Genomic DNA, 10972 nt, shown 5'->3' with positions numbered 1-10972 from the left:
ATCTGTATTGTTAAAAGCGCTATATAAATAAAGGTGACTTGACTTTAAATATTTTTTTTCATGCTTATCCGAAAAAATAATCTGATCTGTGACTCAGAAAAACACAATATAATGCGTTGAACCACTATAATACTATATAATAGCCTTATATACTATATATATATATATATATATACACGCTATAGGGCTGCAACAAACGATTATTTTGATATCTAACGATTATTAGAGCGGTTAATCGTCGATTATTCCACTGATTAATCAGTAGACTTTGATTATTCAGCTTTTGCAATTATTTAAAATATTGAGTTATACATATTCTAACAAATAAAGGTAATCACTTCAACTTTTGAAAATCATAGTATGAAAATACAATTATGCAATTAATTTATACAAATAAATATATTTGGCACACAAAATGAGATGACAGACAAAGAATCTCTCTCATTTACCATTTCATTAGCTAAATGAAAAAGTAACTGAATGACATAATTCTGCCTAACATCTCCTTTTGTAAGTCATAAGGATAAGAAACAAAATAAAGGTAAGAGATAAGACGCTTTATTTTTGGATACACTATTTTATTCGCAACATAATCTCTCTTAAAATACCTTATAGGGTTATGATAATCAAAACAGTCCTGAGCTAGATCAAGCTTTGATCTCTACAAACCAAACCATCACTTTAATTAAATAAAAAAAAAATTCACACTAATAAAAAGATTTTATCATTAGCTCAACACTGGAGAGCTGCTTTATAACAGAAAATCAAGTTGTAATTCTAACTGAAAGCGACACTGACTCTGGTTTTTCATGTTTAATACTGTAAAGCTGCTTGATTTAAGGCTATCTATTGCATAAAGTACTATATAAACGTGACGTGACTGGACCGAACTGCAGAGCTTGTGCAAACATCCACATCGCTGTAATCAGATACGTTCTTAACTGCTGCTTTCTCACCGCTGTCAGTTTTTGTTGTGTTTATTTTGTTATTGAGAGTAAAGGGCGCAGAATATGTTTACATATTCATCCAAACGCTGCTCAGCAGCTTGAAACTTCAGGTTCGCCTGCGTTTGCTCTGAAGCGCAGTGTCTACTTCTCTTGAATTGCTCTTTTTAATTCAGTTAGACAAAATGGTATAGAATTTTGATATAAATTTTTTTAACAGTTATCAACCATAAAATAAAAATAATAATCAGCTTATTCTATTATCCAAAATTTTAGTATTGTGCATCTCTAATCAACATGACTTCTGACCACTTGTGATTGGATCACCAGTGTAATCCAGTTGATTTTCCCCCCAAAGATCTGTTTCCATTAACACAAATTTTGATGACAAAAAATCTTGAGCATGGTTTCTGTATGTCACATATCTTCCTAACACACCCACCTGAATGCTTTGTTTAGATGGGCTTAGAAAGTCTTGGAAACTTCCACTCTGAATTGCAAAAACATATTTAACTTTGTACCCACCCACCCTCCTTATGTAATATACCGGAACACTTCTGAAAGCCAGTGGGAGGTGTATGCTATATAAATGGGTTCTGTGTTAAAAATTAAAGTACATTAGTCTTATCCACTCATTTAAAAAAATAAATAAATTTAATTTCACCCTCAGACTTGCCCGAAACGCCAGTTGACCTGGTCATAAACTGCCTGGATTCGCATGAAAACGGATTCTTGAGGGAGCAGCCCTGGTACAAGGCTGCCGCCGACTGGGCCAACCAGAACCGAGCCCCAGTACTGAGCATCGACCCTCCAGTAAGTGGACAGGCACATGCCGTGGAAGCAAAATGGTCACTTTCCCTCGGCCTCCCGCTGCCTGTGTCTGAGGACGCAGGCCGAGTCTACCTGTGTGACATCGGCATTCCCCGACAGGTATTCCAGGAAGTGGGGATCAAATACCACTCCCCCTTTGGATGTAAATTCGTCATTCCGCTGCACTCTGTATAAGCCGTTGACTTTCACGGTCAAGGCTCACTGAACCTGCCTTAAAGATTTTAAGTATGAACGGACCACGGTTTGAATGTTGCAGCAGAACTGAAGCTTCTCAGTCTCTATTTTTCTCAGCTTCTTCTATACTTCTGTGATGATTCCCATCAAAGGGAAGTGATGGCAAATGATACCAGCTCTTGTGACAAACCTGATATGTTAAAAGCAGAACCAACATCATTATACTCGCCGTCTGCTGCATTCTAACAGTCTTACAATAATCTTTCACACAGCCGTTTTAATATGCAAGGCTGATCTTTTTGATTAAATATGCAGTAAAGCCACAAAAAAGCAACTGGCTCACACTTAATGCGACTGAATTGGTCTTATGGCATTTTTGAATCTTATTCTGTTACTTTCAGCATCTTAAATAGAAGAATTTGCTTTTAGTTCATCGTTGGATGTGCTGATTTAGATCGACTTTAATTTTCCCCATAGAAAAATGTGCATTAGATGGGGGTTTCATCTTTTCTTCTTTTTGTGCCAGATTGATCAAAGTCAGTGTTAAGGCACTGGAATTATGGCAGTTTATTGCATGCAAAATTTCTTACAGCGTTATTTGCTTTGTTGACCAAGCCCTGTGTGCTGTAAATATGACAGATTGACTGGGATCTCATCAGTGATAAAATGTTGCACACTTGAATGGGAAGATAAGTGTACTAAAAAACTAGTTTGTGATATTGGTTGCCATTGGACCAATACTGACCATTTTAAGCAGTCATTGGCCACCAGTTTTCTTAGGCTAATATTCATTGCTGTGCTTTACCTCATTTCCATTTGTTTCAGTTCTCAGTGCTCAAAAATAATAAGCAGCTTATGAAATCCTGTTTTAAATGGGTTTCAGATCGAATGGCATTGCTTGTTTGGTTACATCAAACAAGGATCTTTTATTAAGAAAGATGCTCCACGTGTTGCAAGAAACCTGCTTGCTGAAATCGATTCATGATTTTATTACAGGTTGTATTACTGTGCTCACAAAACCCATTACAAAGCAAAAAGTCGGTGTGTGCTGCACACTCAGTTCTTTTGGGTAATGAATAATGAGTTTTTCAAAAGCACTGATAAGGACAGTTGAAATATTTGCTTGAATCTGCAGATCGTATCATGCCTTCACAGTTAAAATGAGAGGCACTTATGACTCGCAAATGCTCTATAAAAGATCCATATGCAACAATAATGAACTTAAAATTGTTTCAAACTGACACCAGGAAATAATGTATTGCTTTCATCAGACTAATTTACTTTTTTACTAAATGTTTTTTCGTTTAAGCTTTATTGTGATGTTCTCTGAATTTGACTAGCAAATATTTTTATTTTTCTCCCAGATTTAATTTAGAAGATTTTTTTCTACTGATTTTATTTTTGTTTTCTGTCCATAAGCCACATTCATGGTTTAAGCGCTTTTTATTTTCTTTGCTTTTTATTTTTTGAAACATTGGTTAAGCTATGTACAATCTAGGGGTGACCTCGCTAAAGTTGACCGCCCCAGATGTCTAATCTTTCTGGTCACAAGTGTTAGGATAAACTAGAAACCAACAGACCTTACACATCATCTATTCTCAGTCATGGGAAAAATTAAATGTGAATTGTTTTTTTTCTCTCTCCTTTTCTTTCACTGTTGATGTTTGTGTCTGTAAGGTTATTGGTGCAGCCTCTGGTGGCTGTTGGAGCTAATTTTAATTTGCTTTTGAGCTTAAAAACAAAGACTAAATGAGAGGTAATTATTAAAAGCATTAAAGGAACACTCCACTATTTTTGAAAATAGGCTCATTTTCCAACTCCCCTAGAGTTAAACAGTTGAGTTTTACCGTTTTCGAAGCGCCTGAAAATAGTCCCCAGCACGCTCCCTGTGCAAGCAGGTGGTCACATTGGTTATGTTGACGGAAGTTAGCCGGAATGAGAGTATAGTTCCTAGCCATATCGCCCTAGAAAATCGCAACTTTTCATTTTCTGTCGGTCTTCGTACACGATGTAACTACAAGTCAAGTTTTAAATAGGAAAAATATAGAAACTCTTTGGTCATTTTTGAGCGAGATGCTAACGGTCTAATCAGATTCAATGATCTATGCTAAGCTACAGCTAAAAGCGCTACCGCCAGACCCGGAGATCGGCTGAATGGATTCGAAAACGGTAAAACTCAACTGTTTAAGTCTAGGGGAGTTGGAAAATTTGCCTATTTTCAGAAATAGTGGAGTGTTCCTTTAATAAGTTAATGATGTAATGAGATTGCACTGTCACAGAATAGCAAAGGTCCATCTTATAGTGGATGAATACAGATAGGAGAACATGTGTGTCTAATAATACAGCAGTTACTGAGCAAATCCAGCACTAAACTTGTTTTTACGACTTGTTACTTGAAATTGAAAATATTACTGCTGTACTTTTTTTTTTTTCATTTGGTTTTCAAAAATAAAAAATTGACTCTAATTGATAAGAGCTACAGAGCCCAGTCGTAATATTCAGTTAAATATTGTTTGATACCTAAGCACTACTTGTGCTTAGATGTATGTTAAAATGCAGTTTGATATAAATCATTCCTCTGTAGGAGTTTGCGTCTAAAATCTGACCACACTCAGTTGAGCAGTTTAAAAAAAAAAAATTGCGAAAATGTTTTGTTGTTATCTGGTGATGTTCATTTTTGTGGCTCCCCCACGATGATGTCATCAAATACGTCTCTCGACGTTTGAGGGGGTTTTGTTCAGTATCAAAAGTTGAAAGCTACTTTTTGGTTTCTTTCCACAGGTTTCCATTCTTACGCCGTTTTCTTCACAAAAGCATGAGATAAAGGTTGTCAGCATTGCGTAATTTTATCATTTATCTCTGCACCTGTTGTATAAGGCAAGACACGATTCAGTTCTGGTTTAGACAACAACAACAACGTTACCATTAATTGTGAATTAGTGACATTTGTTCTGCATAGTTCTGATATCACTGGAAACCTTACATGCTTAACATTGTCAACCTTGAAGTGTAAGGACTGAATAAATAAAGAGAATGGAAATATGACTTTATGACTGTTGTTGTTTTATTTACAGTTACAATGCTGTAAAAAAAATTAAATACAACATTCTTTTTTTTATAAATGTAATGAATGAATGTCTTTATCGTTGCAATTCTCTTTAAAAGCGCGTGCTGTCGCTCCTGTCTCCAAATGCGAGATTACGAATCCTACCACGGAAAGGGCTGCTTATAAATATTAATTATGTATAGTGACGTTGCTTGGTAACCTTCCTGGAGCGTCCAGTTACGCAGCCTCATTAATATTGACGAGCCGTCATTATAACGTTTGTAATTGGCCAGCAACGTGCCGCCCACCTACCAACCTCTTGCTATCATCAAATTACATCTCGTCACTTAATTAATATTCATAAGCTAAGCCTTCTCCGTAGTTGAATTAGTAAATTCGCGCACCAGAGAGACGCATGCGCACTACGCACGGGGCTGTCTGAAGAAGTGCGTTTCCTTTTCAAGGGCCTGAACGTATGTATGTGTGTGTGTGTGTAAAAGACAGCTGTAGCCCCTGGGTGTGCTGTGCTTCCGTAACGCTTAAAAACTGCTCACTTCAGGCGGCGTACCGTTTATCGACTTCTCCGGTTTGTGAAACGCTGCAACAGTTGTGTTTTTTAAGCCGAGCCGTTTGTTTCCTCACACGCGCTGTGTTTTTAAATTGAAGCGCATTCAGTCGCTGCAGTCTTTAACGATTTGGGGGCTTATATTTGTATGCACGGACGAGCCGATCATTTTTTGTCTGCGTTGATGTTAAAGGAAAGCTCTATGGAAGATCTCTTTTGCTGAATGTGTGAATGACTACTTCTGTATCTTCTGTTGATACGATCTAGTGGGTTTGACCCACACATGGACTTAGTGGACAAGCCTAAAACATCTCTAACTTTAAGGCTTTTGGACACCAAGGGCTGATCATCTACAGAACACATAGGTACTGTTTTGTATTATGTATTATGCCAATATTATAGCTTGATCTTAACCTCCTTTTTGCTTCTTTCAACCTTCTGCATGTATAAGAATGGGCGCATTGTGTTTTTGAATTTGAATGCGATGGTCTGCTTCACAGCTGTCCAAATAAGAGCCACTTGAGGCTCCTGCATGAGACAAAACGCGTCTTTGGAAGTCATTCATGATTTGTTAATTAATCATCTTAAAGCATCTGTGCAAGATGCATCATAAAGCATTGCATTATAAAATGCATTGGATAGTGCATAATGGACTAGTCCCAGTTTGAGATGTATTGTCTCTTTGCCAGTCCTGATTGGATCAGCAGTGCTGTTCCCCATCAGCATCATTCTGGGATTGTCATGTTGTCATGGTTTTTTGAGTGTTTAATAACAACATCTGAATGTGGGATTGAACTGAAGTTTTGGTGGCAGACACTCATGTTTTTAGCTGTTATGGGACGCCAAGGTAGCATGAAATGGTACACTTATTTACTAGTAAACACATAGGCTACAGCTCAGTCTCAGTCACTTGTAACCAGACCTAGAATGGTTACGTGCTATTTGAACAGAAAAAATCCCCATGTTAAAAGGGCAGTTATTCAAATTATAGTAGAAAGACTTCAGTGTGTTTTGCCTTCATTAATATTAATGAGATGGATTTAGAAAGGTTGAAATCCAAAGGTCACTTCCTATAGTGCAGATTTGAAAGGACCAGTTCCCCAAATTGTCACTGTCATGTTTCAAACATGACTTTTTTTTAAAAATTGTTTTATTTTTTTAATGAATATCCAGACCACTCTTGTTTTTCACATAATGAAAATGAATGTGGACTGTAATGCTTAGGACAGTAAAAGTTTCATAAAAATAGTTCATATGTCCAATGCACAATATTTCAGTGGTTGCCGGTAAACCTCTGAAATGGGCTCAGAAATGTACTTTTATTCTACAAAAATGTTATAAAGTTGTGTTGGTAATTGCATGTCTTTTTACCCAGTTTATTATATGCTATATATTATATATTACATTTCTTAATATTCAATTACTTAAAATAAACATTAACTCAAATTGTATATATTAATGTTCAAACTTATATTTGAGCTAGTTGCCAACATTTCTCGTTTTCATTTATATGTATTAAATCATAAAAATAATAAAATACTAAATAAAATAGATTTAACTTCATGTACTAAAATAACAAACTAAAACAGAAGTAAAATTAATAAAAACTATACAGACATTTAAAAATGACAAGAACACAAAACCAAGTTTAAAATACATTAATTAATTAACTAAAATTAAAACTAAAATGTAAAATATTAGTAAAAACTATAATAGTATCTCAGTTATACATTTGAAAAACACTGCTTGTTTAATAATTTTGGTATTTAATAGTCATTAGATCTTAAAGCTTCAGAGCATGGGAAGATTTTCAGTAAATAATGACTTAGATTTCAGCAAGCTTCTACCACAAAGTCATAATAGTCGGAATATAGTGCAAAAGTCATATGGATATTTGTATGGTGCTTTTGTGTTTTGGGGCTTCACAGACCCAGTTCCCATGTGTATTCCTTAAAAAATTTCCTCCTTTTTTTCATACAGCTTTGGAACAACATGAGATTTCAATAAATTATGCTAGATTTTTTTTTTATCTGTTAACTGGGCAGCCATTCTAGAATGTCTCCCTTGTCCTCATTATATGTGTAACTGTTTATATTTTATGCCATTTCTGCCTTCATTCATTCTTTTTTGCTTAAAATCGTATCGGCTGTCCTTGTCATCGCACAGATGGCCGTTAAAAGCGGATCCCCTCTTTTGAAGAGCATGAAAACAGCACTTCCTGTTCAGTTCCTTTTATTCACACCTGCAAGAGCTCCTCAGTTGAGCTTCGTTGCATCTCGGAGTGTCTGTCAGAATTAATGTCTTTCTAAACTACTCAGCTCTGTCATTTACAATGGGATTTCCCCTGCTGCTAAACTGCTGTGCTTTGTGGTGTACTTTTGTTGTACATTGTTTTTTTGCTCATTTTGCCAACAGTAGTCAGTTTTACTGACATATGCTATTTCCTTATTCTCATACACTGCTCAGTTTAATAACAACACTTCCTTGCAGAGCCTGACACGCGATACTGATACCGCTCATTACTGTCAAATCTCTTTGCAGTGTTATTTTGCCTTTCAAAATAAGGGGACAGATACTGTCCAGCTGCAAAAATGACCATAAATGTTGTGATATGTTATATGCCAAGTCTTCTGTTAGAGGATCAGACCTAAACTGAAGTTGTTCTAGTTGCATGTTTGGTTGTAGAGCTCACCTTGTTTATGTTGGTCGTCTCTTTGCCTCCCTACTGTCACAGTGGCTTGTCAGTAGATGACAGAGCAGTGTAATTAAGCATCAAAGGGAGCTTTAGGAACAGCTCTGCCCAGAGGGGAGAGCGTTTGCTGGGTCAAGCTGGTGTGAGACGCCCCCTGCCATGACACTGGCTGGTGTGGAGCTTAAAAAGTCTTGTGGTAACAGAACTGAAGGAAATAACTGGGAATAATTATGAAGGCTAATGATATACACCCAATGAGACCCTCATTTACTGGGGTCTTTGATTGTTTTTGGCATTGTTTTATTTGTAATTTTTTTTAACATAATCTCCAATCCAATCTTGTGAGAAAATGTAAGGTGGCTAGCTATATACAGTGTGTGTATATACAGTGGGTACGGAAAGTATTCAGACCCCCTTAAATTTTTCACTCCTTTTCTTAGTTCACATAATTTTAAGGTTTATGAAATGTATATTTTTAATATTTATAATTTTAATTATAAATGAATGCCTTTTTATTTACGTTAAAACTAAATATATTCAGTCATATTCTATCATATTTAATATTTCAGAATGAAAATGGTTATTCTCTCAGTATAATCCCCTACACTGCATTTCCCTGTGGCCTTTGTAGGAATGCTTTGTCTTCCATCACTGTGGAAATTTGCACATGAATATTAATGACATGCATGAGGAATTTCTTGGTGATGAAGTATGAAGGGCCTCCCATAAGATCAGTGTTTGTGTATAATTACATGTGGAACTGAGGATTATTACTAAAATAACCTGTATATAAATATGTAATTATTTTGTTGAACAGCTTTTGTTTTTGTTACTGCAGTTAAGTATTAATAATGCATAACATGCTCTAAAATGAAGGTAGTTAATTATTTATAACTTAAAGGCCACATGATTCAAAACATATATACATATTATATATATATATATATATATATATATATATATATATATATATATATTAATAAATACAATTTAAATGTAATACATTTTGAATCATGGGGCCAGTAATTGTTTTGTTTTTTTTCTTCCATGTTTTTGAAAGAAATCTTTTATGCTTACCAATGCTGCATTTATTTGATCACAAATACAACAAACAACAAAAAAAATTAGATTTGAATATATATTTTCAAATGTAATTTATTCCTTAGACAGCAAAACGGAATTTTCAGCAGCCCAATTCTTTTGTGTATTATTTTAATTTGTTTATTAAGAAGATGAGATGATAGCATGGCTATGTGTGCTCAGTTTGGTCTTATCAGCTTCCAAGACAGAAAACAATCTCATGAAACATTTGTGTCGTCAGGTGTGATGTGCAGAATATAGTTGGGGGAGTGTTGAGCAGAATACCTGAGGTCACAATCTCTCAACCTGTTGGATCTTGCCCCAGTGCACTGATAGTAAAAGTTAAGAATTCCACATATCGTAATGCTGCTTTTCACTAATATCATTTTCATCTTCTCATACACATTCAGCGGCACAAATGCAATAATTGCCTTTACAAAAAATAGTACAATAGTGGTACAGTAACTGTTTCAGATGGTATCACCATGATTATCATATTCATGTATAATTATTTTTATGTCATTGAAAGAATGCTACAGAATATTTCGGTAATATCAGAAGGATTGGATTAGGATTTATTTTTGTCTATCTAACAAATCTAAGACAAATATGCGAATGAATGCCTGATATTGAGCATTTCCCTCTGAAATTTTCACGGATACACACCCTGACACATTAGCACTTCATAACTGATCTAAAAATAGAGAGCATATCTCAGTGGCCCTCCTGAAACATACTGACTGTACTCATTAAATTAACATGCTGAAAGATGCCCCATTTGTGGCTGAAAGGGAGAATTGAAGAGCATCCAAACGTTCGGGTAGGGTCGTATGCTGACCCATAGTAGTATTTTGTAAGTGTTCTTCTAATAGATCAGATGTTTTTTTAAGAGGATGTGAAGTAGATGGATTTAGGGGATGAAAGGCTGCGAGGCTGGAATCCACTCTATCTCTGAGCACATCGTGTCTCTGTTCTCTCTCATTGAAGCTGGTTTCCTGGTTCCTCATGTGGCTTGAAGGCAACTGTCATGCCTCCCCAACTGAGTCTCACATGTGCTTCACTTTGAACATGATGGCATAAATCACAGTGTATGACGTTTTGTGTGACATTCAAACAGGGCCGGCGCAAGGGGGGTGTGCGAGGCCCTCTGCAATTTGTGTGTGTGTGTGTGTGTGTGTGGTGGGGGGGTGCTATAATAACGAACGCAACTTTAACACGCATCTGATCGATTGTGATGCCATGCTCACTGACATGCTTGCGCACAAATCACGGTCACGCACACGCTCATAAGAATTGTAAGATCTACTGCATCAGTGGCACCTGCAGGTGTACGGCTGTGCGCACTGTGCATACCATGAGCGCTCAGACTGACCTGAGATTTGCCCCGCAAACATTTCAGCAGTTATTATAGGCCTGTGTGTCCCGTATTTCTGTCGACTAAACCAGCCATGCCATTAATTATGAATTCATCAGTCTTTTGCATGCCAAAGTCAATTTCTGCATAGAAATATTACGCCAAATAGAAGCAGAAAATCGTGCTATACGCACTTTCATGAGATCGGGTTAGCCTACAACAATTAATTTGTTGGCTATTTTACAAATGGGAATACAACAAATTCATGACAATGTTTACATTCAAG

At 36.2% G+C, this 10972-nt stretch overlaps 2 protein-coding genes across 5 annotated transcripts in view; both read left to right on the top strand.

Annotated features, from left to right (window-relative positions):
• The window catches only part of LOC107716710 (enhancer of mRNA-decapping protein 3-like), an 11133-nt gene extending 7826 nt beyond the window's left edge, over window positions 1-3307 (top strand). For both annotated transcript variants that reach the window (XM_016523236.1, XM_016523235.1), the window contains exon 7: window positions 1615-3307. In XM_016523236.1, the coding sequence (XP_016378722.1) occupies window positions 1615-1949 (335 nt within the window). In that variant the 3' untranslated portion in view covers window positions 1950-3307. The remainder of the gene's footprint in view (window positions 1-1614) is intronic.
• A 2122-nt stretch (window positions 3308-5429) lies between these two features.
• The window catches only part of csk (C-terminal Src kinase), a 27120-nt gene continuing 21577 nt past the window's right edge, over window positions 5430-10972 (top strand). The window contains exons 1-2 of one of the 3 annotated variants that reach the window (XM_016523227.1): window positions 5430-5468; window positions 5828-5925. The gene's annotated coding sequence lies outside the window, so the exon portion shown is untranslated. Of the gene's footprint in view, window positions 5469-5489; window positions 5926-10972 lie in introns of those variants that run through there. The other 2 variants (XM_016523228.1, XM_016523226.1) reach the window with 2 other exon arrangements.

The sequence above is a fragment of the Sinocyclocheilus rhinocerous genome, unplaced genomic scaffold (assembly GCF_001515625.1).
Source record: "Sinocyclocheilus rhinocerous isolate Xijiao unplaced genomic scaffold, SAMN03320098_v1.1 scaffold1201, whole genome shotgun sequence".
Classification (NCBI taxonomy): domain Eukaryota; kingdom Metazoa; phylum Chordata; class Actinopteri; order Cypriniformes; family Cyprinidae; genus Sinocyclocheilus; species Sinocyclocheilus rhinocerous.
The sequence above is the reverse complement of the archived record's forward strand: the minus strand, read 5'-3'. Positions and strand labels throughout refer to the sequence as shown.